The sequence below is a fragment of the Fomitopsis serialis genome (genome assembly GCF_022376445.1).
Source record: "Fomitopsis serialis strain Sig1Antser10 chromosome Unknown B0H18scaffold_69, whole genome shotgun sequence".
NCBI lineage: Eukaryota > Fungi > Basidiomycota > Agaricomycetes > Polyporales > Fomitopsidaceae > Fomitopsis > Fomitopsis serialis.
Window position 1 is genome coordinate 67649 of NW_025955029.1, and position 16541 is coordinate 84189.

The window sequence follows — 16541 nt, forward strand, 5'->3', positions numbered from 1 at the left end:
GCACGGTACTTAAAGCTGAAAGTGCGATCCTGGCTTGAGACCTGCGCTCTTGACCTCGTACTCCCACCCTATCCCATGTGGAAGATTGGTTCGCCGAGTCCTGCGCAATGAGCGTGTATGGTGTCGGAGCCAACGCGCCTTCCACGTGACCGCGAGGACGTGCAAACGCGTCCGCGTCGGGTGCCGACACTGCGGCACCGTGTTATTCTCGTCGCGCACCAGCAGCGGCGCGGCGCACCATGTCAACAACTTCCAGGAAGTCAACCGTCGCAGGTGCGTGGCAGCATCTTGACAGCAACGACGAGGCTGACGTCAAGCGCCTCAACGCACTCCACAGGCCGTGTGGTTATAGGCGAGGAGGGGCCCTACAAGCCCCAATCCTTTCTCGATCGTTCCTGTCCTTGTTCACGATCCGTAACGACCGCTCGACGCTATACCCCGCAACCCTCGCCATGGCCGACCGACCGAGCTCGCAGGTGTCCACCACACCTACTGCCGTCGACGACCGCGGGCGCGGCCATGCACCCGACCACCAAGACTCGCAGAATGTCTCCGAGAAGCAGTCATCCGTTAGGAAGGAGCGACCTACTGTCGCAGTAACACATCCAAACTCGAACGATACATACGAACCCATTCTCTTCTACGACGAGCCACCTCCACTCAAGTATACCATCAAGACTGGCAGCCGCGAGCGTGCCATAATCATCTGGTTTACTCTTCTCTTCGTCGAGTCTGGCATCCTTCCCCTCATTCTGTTCTATTCACTCTCCTGGGGCGCGCATCTGAGCACCACGAAGAACCTTGCCATCATCACAAGCCTCATCGGCACCGTGTCCGGTTTCAAGTTCGCGCAACGAATGTGGTTCTTGTGGTTCATCCGTGACCACGTCAGTCGGAGACCGATCGGTGTTGGACGCTGGGGTATCGACTTCTTCCAGTGCGTAGCAATCACATCTTCGTAGTGCTCACCCTCCTGACCTCAACGTGCAGATACATTCTGAGCTTCGCCATGGCAGCGTTCTTCATCCCACTCATCATCGGTTCCTCGGTGTACGTTCTCACTTCTTTCCTCGATGTTGCTGTTCTGATCCTCCCGTGCAGAAACCCGGGGAGTCCGCGAATTACCGCGATGGCTTTGCCATGCGTCATGCTCGTCCTGACCCTACCGCTCCTCATCACCGGTGTCTTCCCTTACCGGATTCGCGTACCGTGGCGTGTCTCTTCCTTCCCGCCACGTCAGCCCCTCCCTCCCCTCGGATATTGCTATGTCGAGGACATTGTCGCTGTCGACGGGGGCGGCTGCACGCAGTTCCGACAGGTGAATTGGTAGTGTTCTCGCCGTCTGCTCTCGCTAACCACTTACATTCTGTCAGGCTTGGCGTACTCGCTACGAAGAATCACAGGTCATTCGACACATGGTCCGCCAGCTCTCCGTTCTCTGGGGAGTCTCGGGCCTGATCGTCGCCGCCGGCGTGCTCGCAGCGTGCTGGACCGCGAGCGTAGACACGGGCTACGGGATCGGCTACGGGATCCCGTGGCTCTGGGCGCTGCTCATGACCGCAGTGACCGTCGTGCGGGTGCACAACGAGCTCGCGCGCGAGCGTCGCGAGTGGGTCGCGCGTATGGAGGAGGTGCACCGCGCGCGAAGATTGCGCATTCGCGAGGGGAAGTACGACCCGCCTGCGCTGCCGACGACGGTGGACGAGGGCCTGCGGCGGGACCTGGACGCGCGGCGCTCGGTAGACTGGCGAGACACAGAGGGGGCGGAGCACCGGAGGACGGCGAGCGACGGGAGCTGGTGGGTGCGGAGTCGGAGCGGTCGGAGGGGCGTGGTGAGCTCGCCAACGAGGGGCGTGAGCGGTAATAGGGATGGGGAGGGCGTAGCGGCGCCGGAGCCCGCGGTGACGAGAGATCGGCGGAGTGTGAGCCCGGGATCACGTTGGGAGGGCAGACGAGCCCTGTGTGAGGCCAACCGTGGTTCTCCGCGTGTGGTGGGTGGTTGGTGAGTGCTGTATAGTGTATGTCGACCACTTGGTGTTTATGATTATGTACGATTAATGGACCTGGAATGGAATGGATTAGATACACGGTTACATCACTTTGCGTACTCGGCTTACGAGACGGTCCTCTCGTTCACCGCGGCGCTTCTCGTTGCTCGTAGGCTCTGGCAAAGGCTCCGCCGCATCCTACTAATTATGTAGGCCTAGCACGCCCCGTCGCAACATGGGAAGTTTGAGACACGTCTGGAGTAACGAGTGCTTGCGCTCGAGTTGTACGCACCGGGCCGCGTGTCTGCGTCTGTGGGTTAGAGCCGAGTATGATGCAGTCTCTGTCGAGGTCAAGGCGTTGAAATGCATCGCTGCTCTCAAAGCCACGTCAGGAGCTTTAGAGAGTACATGGTAGTGTCTCGCGTGGGTGAGCGCTGTGCTTCGTGCTTTCCGACGTGTACCATGACTTACCTGTCTGCACAGCCGTTGAGCCTCGGCGTCCGAGTCTCTCTGCTCGTTGTTCGGTTTGACTCGGAGGTCGCGGGAGTGATTCATGTTGAGGAAGGAGGTACGTTCCTCAGGGTCAGCACGACATCGCCTTGGGCGAGCATAGCCGGTGCCTGGACAGGACTCGGAGCATTCCTCCAACTCTTCGAGCAATCTGTGATGACGAGTTGCATCGCGGAGTTGCGGTGCGCCTTGCAGAGTGTATTGGTGCGGGCCAGGGCTTTTAACTCGTGCCTGTGTGACTCTCCCGGGCCCTACGAAGGTAGCTGGTACGCAGTCAATCAGAGCAATTGTCGAAGCGAGCTCCGAGAGACCAGGGAACGGGGCGCAGAACGAGAGGTATGCGAAGACGCGGCGATGTTGTTGCAAACACCGTCAGCAAAGCAGCGGATGTGTTGGTCGCCGCAGGCCCATCTCCGTCATTGCCGGCGTCGGCTTGGTTGCGTACAAAGCGGTGCCTATCCTCGGCCAGGTATAACCAGGACCGCGCACATATATGCGCGAGCCACTCCCTGCAGGCTTAGACGGGTATGATATGCTGTATGCTGAGGCATCAAATCAGCTACGGTACGCATACGAGTCAGAAACGAGTACGTACTCGAGTATGATTGACCGAACTGAGCAACACAAGCTGCAAAATCACTTTCTGTCGCGTAGAAAGACTCCGCCGACTCTCACAGATGCATGGTCGACTCCTGCCAACACCGCCATGAAGACTGACCTGCCTGTTTGATGCGTCCACACAGCTTCAGCCGTGCGACGAGCCCGGCAAGCCTCGCATAGTAACGGTGGTAGAACGGATACAATTACGACTCGGACCGACGAAATACTGGTACGCAACGCATACATATAGTGCGGCAGGGCGAAGAGGGATGGACGACATCGTGACACCGAAGACGCACCGCGTAATGCCCTCCAGCGGGACGATCATGCATCGTGTCGACGATATTGAGCATGTTGTATCTACGTAGCACGGCTAGTGTTATGCCGTGGTCATCGTTGTGAGTATTCATCGCGACTGAGGACAACGTGAGGTCGACGATCCTCGATGCTAATTATTGGAACAGGAACAAAGGATTCTTGAAGGGGCTGGCTGAAGTTCGCATCAAGTGGCACAGAGATATCGGCGACGAGTGCAGCAATGCGAGCTGCGCAGAGAACGTGCAGTACGAAAGAGTCGGACGTCGGGAGAGAGGGTGAACGACAAGAGCCTAAGAGAGGCGCCGGCGTGGACGTAGTGCCCGCCCTCTTTCATCCGTGATGCCGTCCTCTCACGCCAACGCGTCGCCGTCCCATGTTTCTGCAGTCTCACCAACGTCCAAAGGCCTCCTCGGCGCGACTCAAGAGCTCCGTGGGCAATTCTGACCCATGTCTAACATACAGTGTGCAGACCTTTACCGCTTCCCATCATCGCATCTAATTGCTGTCCCAAGCCCATTCGCCCCGACACACGCCCGACCAAGCTATTCTCTCCGTTCCACCTCAATGCCGCTCACGCAACCCGCGATCCCGTGTCCGCGCTTGAATATAGTTCCAATTTGAATCTGTGGATGTTACTGATAGGGGAGGGTGACGAGTTCGACCCGGTGAGTTTCGAGTCGGTTCTATTGCTACTTGTTTCGAGCTTGAAGAGTGCTCATCAGATCCTTGCTCAGGCTGCTGCGAGCGTGCGTCCCATGTATACCAAGCTTACAACCGCATCTATGTGCAAAAGACTAGAGGGCGTGAGGACGTCCTGCATCCCCGGTCACTGGAGGTGTATTAACGCGGGCGGACACGGTCACTTGGTCGGTTGTAAGCACGATCCTCCTCCATCCCACTCGACCTCACACTCAAAGGCCCCCGTAGGCCGTCTTCTGTGCACGCCGTATGACTGCGTATTCTCGGAACTGACACGATGACTGTCACTCGCGTCGCGGTCTGCGCGTGATGGATGCGCCTTGCGGACGGTCGTCGCCCGACTCGCCGTGTTGTCCTCCTCCCCCACCCCGTCTCAATTAGACTTCTGTATACGCGCCCCTCCTACCGATACTTCCTATTCTCGTTCTCACCTTGACTGTCTGCAGAATACCTATCAGGACTCGCGTTGCGCACATAACCTCGTAAGTTGTAGGCTGGCGACTGCCAGTGAGCAGCCATACAGATCTCCCGGCAAGCCCAGTGAGTTTACTGCCGTGTTCTGTCGTGGCTCCCTTTGTTTCGGCGACACTGAGTCACACCCATTAGGAACACTTGCCTTAGGACAACTGGCAGTCGGCATGTCGTTCAGCAGCCCCAAGCGCATCCGCTGTTGAGGCTTCACAAATGAGGTCGTGCGTCGTCCCCGTAGATGACGGGCATGGTCACTCGGTCGGTGAGCTATATTCTTGCTACTTTTACTTGACCTCACGCCTAGGACTGCTTCGCAGGTGTCCCGCCACGCGTGCGGCGTAGCCGTGTATGCGCATGGCTTAAGTGCTAGGACCACACCACTCGATCTGGCCTTCATGGTGCGTACCTGTGTTTGCGCTCCAGCAACTCCCTCGTCTCGAGTGACATCTGTTGCGCATATAGCCATCATCACACCTTTCTTTCGTCGTTTTGGGTCACCGCGTGCTCCGCCGGCACGTCTACGCCAATATCTACCGCGTCCGTCGACCCACCCTACCTCATGGCATTGCCGTTCAATGTTCATTTTCCTGATTGTGCGTACGATGCGGTCTGCTGGCACATCGACCATGACTGGCTACCGGTGCTCTACAAGTGTCACGAACGTGACATGGTCAGCAACACTCGAATCGCGTCTCTGGGTGTTTGGCAGGCGCCGCGCGTGGAGCATTTCCTGGCGGTAGTCCCGCCGTCTGCCTAGTTATGGATGGAGGGACGTTGATGGATGGTACGCATGTCTTCTGCACATCATTCACGATCCGTGAGAGGTTAATCCCGGATCAGAACTGTCAGACAGTTGCTGTAACTGCTCTGGCGTGGCAGATCTATCACTCAGGACTCCTTCGTCTTCGACCCATGGGGCTTGCGAATACGTTCCGAGGGCGTATGTAGACACGATTCCTGTGGGGCCGGTGAGGTGCATCGTACAAGTTGAGGACGTGCCCTGGCTCAAAGTTTGTCGAACGGAGTGTTTGACTTGGGGTCATGTTCTGTATGTTCTAGTCGTCGATGAGTGTCTGGCTCCTCCGACGATCAGTCAGTGTATCTGGTAAGTAGCTCTTGCGTTGTGTCACGGGGCACGCTGAATGACTGACCTTCTCGTCGTGGATCATCCAATAGTACTTGTCCGCCGGCTGCCGAATGTCGAACAGGTCTAAGGAAGGCCACAACGTACGTGCCTATATTTCTTCTATCCCTCTAATGTGTTCATGGTTTCGACCGGGAGATATGTTAATCACACCGTTCTATTGATGCGAGTCAACACCGTCCGTCTTGCAGTTTACTACTGCTCCTCTGCCTCTTCGTTTCGTCAATCACTCCTTGAATTCTATCCCATCTGCTCCGATTGTCATGCGTCCATCATGCAACGGTTTGCAATATGTTCGTCACTGTTGTTTGATGCATATTTGCGAGCTGAGGAGCATGTTAGGAAGGGTGTATCTACACCCTTGGAGGGTCATGGACGACGAACCTATGAGTCTGCCGGGAATAGTATTCAGAGAGAATGAGTCATAATAGCGTCTTGATCATTAGGATCGGGGCTGGAGTTGAGATCCAAGACTCCGTGATCCAACCATGGCATGAAAGAAGCAGCCGTGTAGGCTTTCATGGCTGAGATCAATGTGGTATGATTTTGCAGCTCGTCTGTGTAGAGGTGGATTTGTATAGTTCGCTCGAGTTTACCTTGCTGCCGGTTCAAGCCATTTCGGTGGAAAATATCGTGAGACACATAGGTGGGAGCCGGAGTGTCTGTCTCGGTAAGTGGTGCTTCTTCTCTGCCTTGAAGCAGCTCGGGGTGGGTCAGATAGATGCTGAGGTCGATATGTTCCAGGTGCAGGGTTGTAAGATCAGATAACGGGGCTTTGATCATCGCTTTGATCCTCTGCAGCGAGGGTGAAACACGGCGGAATGTCATGTACAGTCGGTGTAGCCCCGTATTTGCTGTGAGTTGCGGTACAACAGCGAAGTCTACCAAGTACTTGATGAGCAAATGTGGACTCATAGTATTGATTGACAGGGAGTGGTACTACCGTCTTCGAGATTACATTCCCAATGGAAGTTCTGGAGCCCAGCTCCTGCCCAACGCAGCATATGCGCGACACGAAGTAGGAGCTCTGCGGACGGCGCGTCTACAAGCCGGACGTCCAGACCGTTCAACTTGTAACACATATGCGGGCTGAGCTGCAGCAGGAGCCGCAATGCAGAAGCCGTGGATGTACTCTCGACCTGGAGACTAAACGGCGAGTGGGGGTATGATGGTGTCGCGTCTGCCGCATTGGGCTCGGGGGCTATGCCACCCTGTAGACTGGGTTCCGTCCTAGAGTCGAAGTGGGAAGTATTTTTGACGGTCAAGCAGGAGAGGTTTCGAAATGGTGATATGAAGTGCTCTAGACGAGGGAATGAAGAGAAGTGCTGCAAGTCCAATGTGAGATTATGGACCGTTTGATACGTTGCACATAGCTGCAGCAGGCCCAGTAGACTCGGATGTGGTTGCTTGAAATGATCATATGAAGCCTCGTTGCAAGATTCGATGCCCCCCAAAGAAATGTGCCCGAGTCTGCGACCGAGCATCGTATATGGTGGTGCTGGGAAGGATAGTGTGAGAGGTTGTTCAAGCGATACACCTTCGAGTGTGAGATATTGGAGACTCGGCAGCGCGTTGATGAGTTTGCGAAGCTCGAATGCATGGCGAAAGCGGCACCTATTGAGGGTCAAAATAGCTACCGAGGTGCAGTAGGAGAAACGTTGGAAGAAGTAAGGGTGAGGTCTAGTAGTCGTCCAGTTCAGATTCCGGAGTTTGAGGATCACCAGGATTGATAGCAGATACTTGGGAATGTGCAACACCCAGGTGTGCACGAACGCCTCCTCGGGATTGTCTACGAACTCAAGAGAAAAGAGGTTACGTTTGAAAAATGGCCAGTTTCTCTGAGGCGTGACGAGGCGTGCATAATTGTCGAATGTGTTCTTCCGACTGAACCTGAAGCCATTTGACCTCGAAGGCAAGCATCTACGTGCCATGCAGTACCACGCGTGACAAACGAGGCAGCAGCTCGCGAGCGTGGGGAGGTCGTATCGGATGAGCTTGCAGATGTATTCGTGTAGCTCGTATGGAAGGTGTGGGGGCAGGTTGCTGTCAATGCAACGAACACTCAGAATTTGCTGGTGGCGGCGTCACCGAAATCGGACGGAGGAAGCGCATAACAAACCTTGAGTATGTTAGTGGCCTAAATTCGATCGGGCTCTCCTCGTCGCCAGTCTCAATCGGCCGCACCGGACTCTTGGCTTTGTTGATGGCTACAGTGTTATCCATCTGGCCGGGAGGTGAACGATTTCGTGGGAGCCAGGAGACAATGAGGAAGACATACTACGCACATGTCGACAATTGGAAAAGCGGCGACGCAGTACAGTAAAACAGATACCGGAGACAGGGAAACCTGAACGGAGAACGTATTAAATCGTGTTCTCTACTATCATGTCATTGTGAACTCACCTCGATGAGTCGTCGTGTTCGTCCTTTAGTGTGTGTGACCCTACGTTGGATGCAAGCGCAGATTAGGAACTACGCATGAGGCAGTCTTTGCTGGAGACCAGAGAAATGGCGAAGGAGAAGCGAAGTGTGAAGGGATCAAGCCTGAATACTCGACAACGGTCTCTGAGGTAGAACACGCATTTGCCTCATGGCCTACGACTCCCCTCGTGTCGATGCTTCTGTTCCCAGACAACCTCTTCAACTGAATCCACATGGGTCGAGATACGAGATAGAAGTGTCTTTAAACCAGCTAGTGGTGCACGTTTCTCCCATGCAGTCTACATTCCGCTGTAAGCCGATTATGCGATGTATTTCTATCTGTGCTCAGGCTGACACGCAGCACATACCGCAAGTCTACTGTTGATCCCGTAAGTGTTCGCACTTGAGCAACAATCAGTATGAAGTGACACTACCATATGCCTTCATCCACCTATACCCGATTCCGGATAGCTGTATCATGCACCAAACGCTCCGCAGAAGCACGAGGGTACACACTTCGTTCGTCCTGCACGGCCGCGACCGTCGCCCGCTTCGATCAACACCGCCTATTCCTTCTCTCTTTTGGCATCTCCGTGTGCGCAGCGCATGCCCTCTTCACATTCGACAGAAGACCAACGTACTCACCATCAGGGTCGGGGTCGCACCTGAGCTCGAAGACTCCGCGATCCACCCACGGTGCGAACAGAGCGGTCATATGGTGCTCAATCGCAGACCCCGCACCCGTTCGTAGCTCCAGCATCTTGAGTACGACATATACACCGGATTTGTACCGTCCGAACGGTGGAAGCCTGTCAAAGACGCCGCGGGAGAGAATGCCGTGGAAAGTAAAGGCGGAGTCGTCAGAGCCTGTGCTCGTAGGCGATGCTTCGTCTCTGTCTTGCGTAGCCTCAGAGTGACCTAGATCGAGGATGATACGAAGCGATAGTAAACGTGGGTTCTGATGTCCGATAACAGGTCACCGAGGGCCCTCTGTATTTCCTGTGGCGAGGACGCGGCATGGCAAAAGGTCATGCAGAGTTCACGGTTTTCCAGCGACGTGTTTGCTGCAAGTTGCGGACGGACGTCTGAGTCTACAATTTGCATGGTCAATCGCGTGTGGGAACGGCTATGAGTGACGGTCTTACCAATGTCGATGTTGCAACTCAGTAGCAACGTTTTGAGCACAGCTCCGGATAGACGCATGACAACCATGACGCATTGCGGGAACCCAGGGGACGGCTCGTCTGAGAGATTGATCGTCAACGCCTCCAGCTTGTGACAGACATGTCTGCGCGGTAGACAACAGTTGTTGAAGTTGCGACGCGCAGGTCACGGGCAAGTTCCTGAGGTGGAAGGCCGACAGCGCACATGCAGGTGTACGCGCCATATGCGGAACCATGCCCGCTGTTGATGAATCCAAGCCCGAGTCGAATGCGTTGCATACCCACAAGGAAGACAGGCAAGGAAACCGGAGTAGGAACAGCCTGAGTTGCGAAATCAACGAGCAGTGGCACAGATCGATGTCGAGTCTAGCGACGACGTCCAGGCTTGCGTTTGCCACGAGCCTGGACATCGTCGATAGACTCGACATCGATTAACTTAAGTTTCCTCGAAGCCGACGCGTCCGAGAGTGCGAGAGAAGGAGCGGGTTGGAAGATGCTTCGCCAGCGGCTGGTCAAAGGTGATCTTCCAGAGCCACAGCACCCGGAGACGAGGCAACGCATTGATCATCCTGCAGAGCTCCGATGTTCCGCGAAGCGACATCCGCAGAGACGGAGGTATTGCATGTCAGCGCAATGTGAGAGGCGGTTGAAGAAATGAGGGTGCGGCCCACTAGTCGACCAATCGATACACCGCATCTCGACGCTCTGTAATCCCGAGCAGAAGCATATTGGTATGTGCCACATCGTCGACAAGGTTCGGGGTCTTGAAATCCTGGAAGAGTAGCTTCTGTTCTTCGGTTTGTCCCGTATACTTGCGAAATCCAAGAATACGCTCAGGCGGGAGACGCGGGCAACTCTGGCTGTAGGTGAGGGCGGCTGGAATCAGTACGTCGTTTTCAGCACTCGCGAGGACGGGGACAGACCCACTTGATCGAGGATACCATGTAGAAGACGTGAATGGAATTCTACGGACTTCGAGGGCATCGTATCCGAGTCGTGCACTCCGTGTGTACCCTGACTTCGCAGTTCCTACCTTGATAGAATTTCTCCGTCATTATTATAGCCATTCCACAGTCAGACGGTTGGGATCACGCTCCTATCCAAGCAGACAGAACTCACTTTGGGCGCGCGTAACCGTCGTGTGAGAGGGATCGGGCTCGGAGACTCGGAAGAAGCTGGAGCCATTTTCACTGGATGGAAGGTCAGTCACATAGACCATTGGTCAGTTAGAGACGCGAGATATAAGTACCATATGCTGCATGAATCTCACCTTGAGCTTGTACCGCACCCGGTGCGAAGTTGGCAGGATACGCAGGATTCGTAGGCTATCGTGGAATGAGGAATAATAGGGTACGTACGTTCAAGCACGCCGCGCTGTGGAATACGACCGTAGACGAGAGGAAGGCGAGATGGACTCTGGAGGGTGACTTGCTGGTCATTGACCATCCGCTCAGCGCGTGCGCACGTGACAAGCACGTCTGTGTCCAGGATGGCGCGCTTAAGCTTCAGCGGTTGTCTTCGTACAACCGTAGTGAGCGCTGTCACACATCGAAAACGCCGAGGCGTCTAGATGTCGTGACTAAATGGAATACCCTCCTCCTCCTCCTCCGCCGTCCTCACTGTTCTTACCTGCCTGTGCGCCGCAATAGCTTCCCACATATTGGTAGCAACACTCGTCGATTATAGTCTGAGGCTCACGACGAATCAAGCATCCAACAACGGTCTCGCTGCATCTTCAGTCTTCATCCGGGTCTCTGCTCCCTTGTGTTCATTTTCCATACTGCTGCTTTTGCTCTGCTCGAGAATGAGTGCTCGCGTTCCCTTTATGCCTCAGCGGCCTGCGTCAGCTCGCCCTGAAACCTCGGCTCCTTCGCTCTCTAGTACCGTCGCTCACGACTCGTTTCGCCCAAACGGGCTGCTTTCTGGCAGTCACTCGGCCCCTACATACTCGTACAACGACGGGTCCGCTCCAAAAGACCCGCATATAGCCACCCAACACAGCGCCGAAGCTGCACTAAAGGCTGCGACAAACAAGCCGCTCAACGTATCCGGCCTCGCGAAGCGCAAACCCGTCCCTCAGTCTAACGGGGTCTCCGGACTGGGTACGAACCGCAAGTCCTTTGATAGCTCTGGAGCCGATGCTCGCTCGACCAGGCCTTTCTTGCCTCCGAGCCAGGCTCACCGTCTGTCGGGCCCTCGTCCGTCTTCTCCGTTCTTCCTCGGAAGCACCGTCTCAGGCACTGGATCTGGTTCTGAGTTCTTGTCTGTGAACGGATTCCGCCCGCCGATGCTGCCTGTGCCGTCCAAGCTGCAGACCTCGGGCTCTGGGGATAACCTGAACGGTAATAACGCGCATATAGTCACCTCGGATGGTGCTGGCGACGGCAACACCTCTGAAGCGCACTCTACGAACGGCGACAGATACAACGACCTCCGTTCACTGGGCTCGAACAATCCCGAGCGCGCCCATGCTCGCCCGCGCGTCTCCTCTCATCCGTCTCTCGAGAAGATCAATGAGGATGAAGACGAGGACGACCGAGGTCACCCAGGCGGTGCCCATGGCCAACGGGCCTCCGGGTCCTTCCCGGATGATGCCCACGCGGGCTCGGACGACGCTCCTTCCGAGGCGTCTCAGCCTGGCTTGCGTAGGTCGGTCAAACGCATCCATCAGCAAGACTTCGAGGAGGAAGAGTTCGCGTACGGGACTCAGTCGAAGCGGTACAAGCTGGACGGGCAAGGCCTCGCGGTGAGTTTAGCCTGTCTTCGAGGCGCGCTTTGCACCCGTGTATCGAGGTCGTGGCTGCGTAGCACCAGCGGATTCCCTGGTGCCGACGTCATTACCCTGCTGACATCCCGCACAGGACGACCTCGCAGCGCGCTACTCCCGCGGACCGACCCCCGACGTCCGCGGGTACATCGCTCCCGAAGACTACGAGCGCGGCGTCCCTGACCCTCGCGCGCATTCGCAGCAGCCCGACAGGCCTTACTCCCGCATGTCCGAGGCGCACGTTCATCCACAGGCTCAGCCCGCACCCTTGGACCCTACGGGACGCGGGGAGGCGTTGTACAAGCTCATGGGACAGGACCTCGGCGAGTTCGTGGAGGGCCATGTGGACGCGTACGAGGAGGCGAAGAAGAGGTGGTCGGAGTGTTCGATGGAGGAGTGGACGGCTGGCGCAGACGGTGAGTTTGCGTAGCGCTTACTTCGAACCTGCGTGAAGGGTGGCTCATGCGAGGCGCATGCAGAGTTGACAACGAAATTCTCCAAGATGTTGGATTTTGTACGTGCTACCTTTACTCTCCGTGTAAGCATGCTGCTCATGATCGTACCAGGTCAAGGACCACATGACGTGCGTTCCACTCTTTGCCCACACTGCAGTCCCCGAGTTCACTCGTGAGTGATCGCTGATGCTTGAAGCATAGTGCGAAGCTGTCCCTGTACGCCTCGCTTCATTCCGCCGTCGCCTCTCACAAATCCACTCTCGGCGAGCGAGAGAAGGCTCTGGTGGAAGCACGGGAGAGCCTGGTGCGAGAGGGAGGTGCGGTCGTTGGAGGTGGCGCAGTCGCATCTGCTATGCAGGCGGAGAAACCGAACGGGGAGGACTAGTAGGCTGGACAACACCAGCAGCCGCAGACACTTCCTGCGCACGATCGGTAAGGCGCGTTGACGAGTATTGGGACGATACGGTAAGATAGGGTATGTTCGGTCGAAGATACAAAGATACATGCTGTACACTGGCAAGTTGATCACCTTCCACGCGTCCTCACGATGCCTTCGTGATCAGCTCCTGCACGATCTTTACCGCCCTCTTGAACTTCGCTTTGTCCTCCGCTGTCGCCTGCACCGTGCTCGTCCCAGTCCCGCATCCCGCGGGCCCGCCATTCATCCACATAAGGTCGTCGCTCCCGAACGCGATGCTCGTGTCCAGCCCGTAAATGTCCTCGCTCCCCGGCGGCTGCTCCGTCGGGATCGATTTGAGGATATCGTGCAGCTCGCCGACGAGCGTCGTCGCCCCTGTGTCGGTGGCTGACAACGCCTTGCGCTCCTCATCGCCCAGGGAGGGCGTCCCGTCGGGACGCACGGCGGCGGTGATATTCCAGCTGGGCTGCGAGGGTGTTCCGGTGATCGTGTAGATCGCGCTCGGGGTGGGAGGAGCGAAGCCTCCGGTGATCCCTATAGGTAATCGTAGATGTGTGAGTCGATGTCTGCTCGCATGATCAAGACAAACTGTGGCTGACCGTGTTGCAGGCGGAGCGAGAACTCGGTCGGGGCCATGGTGGTTTCGTCGGGACACTGAGCGTGCAGGGACTACGAACGGAGGTTGGCTGTGGGTATGGGTGAAGGCGCGATTGGTACGTGCGATCGTTATCCGCAGCTTATAATGCGCGTTGTGAGCCTCCGGATACGTGCCACTCGGCCGGACGCGCTCATGCGCGGTTGTGGCGGAAGCGCCACTGCCCTCCTGATTGGGCCTGGCACGTCATTACTAGGCACGCTCGAGGTAAGAACTCAAACAAATGTGCGGTAGATTTTTGGCTGTAATTACTCTGAAGATACATGGGTACTGACTTCGTCGTAGATGAAGGCCAAATCAGTACGCGGATATTGCCTAAGGGTTCCTTTGAAGGGGTACGAACTCGGAAAGTATCGTAGCCTTACATGTGCATCGTGCGTACTACCTACCAGGTAGGACCGGGGCACTGCAAGTCTGTAAGTACTGATCTGCCAAATATTGCAACAGATAACCCAGAAGCAGCTATCAGAGGGTGGTCACAGCTAGCACTGCTGCAGCGCTGACGGTACAATATCATATAAATTCTCTAGCATCCTGTTTGTTTCTGGCGACGCGTGTCAACTCCTCACGTCTCAAGATCTCACCAGTTATGCGCTCATCACGACTGGTTCTCGGGAGATGTGGTTACAGAGGAATGCTCAATGGGGTCGCACGAACGCTGAGTATATTGTCTCGCCCTCCTCGAACACACAGCCAAACTTTAACGACGTCGCCCCAATATGTACCATCTGCCAGGCTTTCAGCGGCTCGTGTCGGCCCAGTTGTCGAAGAGAGCCAGGTAACGCTTCCAGCGGCCTGCGTCAAAGCTCTCGATGCGCTTCCAGTCTTCGCTGTCCAACATGATGCGCAACCAGATCAGCACCCCAGCGACATACGTGTCGGCATGGGTGACCTTGCCGTCGTCGCCGCCAGGCCCCCCGCCGCTCAGCAACAGCCTTCCATTGCCAGCCGCGTCAAACCACGACGCAACGACGCTGAACGCCTTCTCCGCGACCACCCACTGCTCCGCGCGCTTCTCCGACCGGGGCGGGCTGAGCTCCTCCAGCTTGCACCCCAGCGACTTCTCGCGCGTCTCGAAGAAATACTCCGCGCTCCGCGGGCTCAGCGCCGTCGCGATGGCGTGCAGCACCAGCGGCATGAGCTTCTGGTGCAACTCCGTGGCGAACGCCTGCACGAAGCCCGCCTGGAGGGCGCGCGAGTCCGCGGGGAGGAGCGCGGGCGTGACGGGGTAGGTCTCGTCGAGGTAGCGCGCGATCCTGGCGGACTCCGTGACCACCGTGCGCGTGCGCGGGTCGTAGATCGCGGGGAGCGTGTACGGCCACGGCGCGACGGACGGCGGGTTCGGCTCGACTCCGAGGGCGGTGAGGACGGACGCGATGTCCGGGTACTCGACGAATTGCGTGCGGTACGGGAGGGCCTTGTAGTTGAGGGCGAATCTGGATTGTGGAGGTCTGAGCGAGTAAACGCAGTTAAATGGGAAGATGCTCACCTCGTCTTCCAGCTGTTGGGCGACCAGGCGGTGCCGGGCACGGTCCCGGGGATGTCGTAAAAGATGATATGGTCGGTGTCAGGAAGCGTCATTGCGTTGAGTTGTAACGAGTTGTGCGACGGTAGATCTGACGGTGTATTTCCAGACACTGCTGAAGCACTGGAATGCCGGCAACTGCTGTTGGCGCGAGACCTTAAATGAGTCCATCAAGACCACTGTGGCCGCCCAGTCACTCTGGCTCACTCAGCGCTGTCTGCAAAACACTCTGTCAGCGAATGTTCTTCAACAGACCCCGTAGCACATCATGGACAGATGAGTCACTGTCCGTGCTTCGTGCTCAGAACGATCGTGCTAAGTTACATTGAAAGCAGGATGCCAGTACTACCAGTGAGCTGCGAAATTCAGTATCAGCGTGTTGCACAGTTGTTCTGAAGGATATGGACCTTTCTTTTAGAGCCCGGGCTCAAGAACCAGAGTGTCAGGCAAGGATACGGGGGCAAAAGGATGGATTTCTGGTGCGCTATGTGCGGTTGTCCGATGCAAAGTCCAACTGGGGCTGGGCGTTTCGCGCGACGCGCTTGCGTCAGGTGATGGCGTTGGATCACCGGCGTTCGACTATCCTGACTGACTGACTGACGCAATACTCGCGATACGCGCTTGGTAACAGCCTCTATATAGACCATTCATGCCAATATTAGCAAGACGGAAGAAAGATGTTTTCGAGCGTGAGGGAACTGGCCAGCGCGGAGAGGGGATAAGCGCCCTCTCGTGTGTACGATGTCTCGACGGCTGAGGAAAGGGTATAGCTCCCTCCTCCCCCGAGATCAGTCAGCGACAGAGGAAATTTGAATGAGGTGAGCTGTCTCCAAGCTGTCATTAAATTCAGGCTCAGAAGTTCTCGCCCGGAACGTCTACTGCCAGTTCGGTACACATCTGTGGTGGACCTTAACAGAACCGCTCTGAGGTCCTCCGAGTCGCACCTTCTACTCACCAGTGTTCGCAAACGCAGGTCCAAGACTCTGCTGTCTTTACGTGTCTTCGCTGGCCTTGATCCTGCGCACGAGCAATGCCAGTGTACTGAACAGTCTCACGTGTACCGTCAGCACAGAGATCGCGATGCAAGGTCGGAACGCAGTAGTGCCCGCTGTCTTACGTCGTGAAATGAGCCTCCCAGGTGTAGTCAGCAGATCACGCAGTCCTCTTTAAAACTGAGGTTGTACATGGCCTTATCAACCGTCTTCTCGATCTTTTTCCAGTCCGCCCGTCGCTGAATGAACTCATATACGTCCTATGTCATGAATGTCAATCACTAGCAACCAGATCTCGAGTGACGTCCACGTACCTCCGGTTTGTACGCGCCCCCGTAGCGCGTCACATCGCGGACAATCTGGGCCAAGTCTTTGGCATCCTCGACCACGTAGACGTGTCCGAGCATCTTGAGGT

At 56.4% G+C, this 16541-nt stretch overlaps 3 protein-coding genes across 3 annotated transcripts; 2 read left to right on the forward strand and 1 right to left on the reverse strand.

Moving 5' to 3' along the window:
* Positions 1 to 390: 390 nt before the first annotated feature.
* B0H18DRAFT_936617 (uncharacterized protein) lies at positions 391 to 2090 on the forward strand. The gene is made up of 4 exons (XM_048041804.1): positions 391 to 937; positions 991 to 1050; positions 1102 to 1318; positions 1374 to 2090. The coding sequence occupies exons 1-4, from the start codon at positions 453 to 455 to the stop codon at positions 2004 to 2006; spliced, it is 1395 nt and encodes a 464-aa protein (XP_047890152.1). The 5' UTR covers positions 391 to 452; the 3' UTR covers positions 2007 to 2090.
* An 8842-nt stretch (positions 2091 to 10932) lies between these two features.
* Positions 10933 to 13115, forward strand: B0H18DRAFT_597609 (uncharacterized protein). The gene is made up of 6 exons (XM_048038717.1): positions 10933 to 12060; positions 12176 to 12497; positions 12561 to 12595; positions 12648 to 12664; positions 12738 to 12968; positions 13028 to 13115. Exons 1-5 carry the CDS (start codon positions 11119 to 11121, stop codon positions 12919 to 12921), a joined length of 1500 nt encoding a protein of 499 aa, XP_047890153.1. The 5' UTR covers positions 10933 to 11118; the 3' UTR covers positions 12922 to 12968; positions 13028 to 13115.
* Positions 13079 to 13590, reverse strand: B0H18DRAFT_881108 (uncharacterized protein; the record flags this gene model as incomplete). The annotated part of the gene is made up of 2 exons (XM_048040823.1): positions 13079 to 13488; positions 13554 to 13590. 2 exons carry the CDS (start codon positions 13588 to 13590, stop codon positions 13079 to 13081), a joined length of 447 nt encoding a protein of 148 aa, XP_047890154.1.
* Positions 13591 to 16541: the final 2951 nt, after the last annotated feature.

Bases quoted from the DNA above. Each gene is read 5' to 3' on its own strand.
- B0H18DRAFT_936617 (XM_048041804.1), top strand. From the start codon at position 453: ATGGCCGACCGACCGAGCTCGCAGGTGTCCACCACACCTACTGCCGTC. The intron at 938-990 runs GTGCGTAGCAAT...CTCAACGTGCAG, and splicing joins TGGGGTATCGACTTCTTCCA to ATACATTCTGAGCTTCGCCA. The intron at 1,051-1,101 runs GTACGTTCTCAC...CCTCCCGTGCAG, and splicing joins CTCATCATCGGTTCCTCGGT to AAACCCGGGGAGTCCGCGAA.
- B0H18DRAFT_597609 (XM_048038717.1), top strand. From the start codon at position 11,119: ATGAGTGCTCGCGTTCCCTTTATGCCTCAGCGGCCTGCGTCAGCTCGC. The intron at 12,061-12,175 runs GTGAGTTTAGCC...CATCCCGCACAG, and splicing joins TGGACGGGCAAGGCCTCGCG to GACGACCTCGCAGCGCGCTA. The intron at 12,498-12,560 runs GTGAGTTTGCGT...AGGCGCATGCAG, and splicing joins GTGGACGGCTGGCGCAGACG to AGTTGACAACGAAATTCTCC.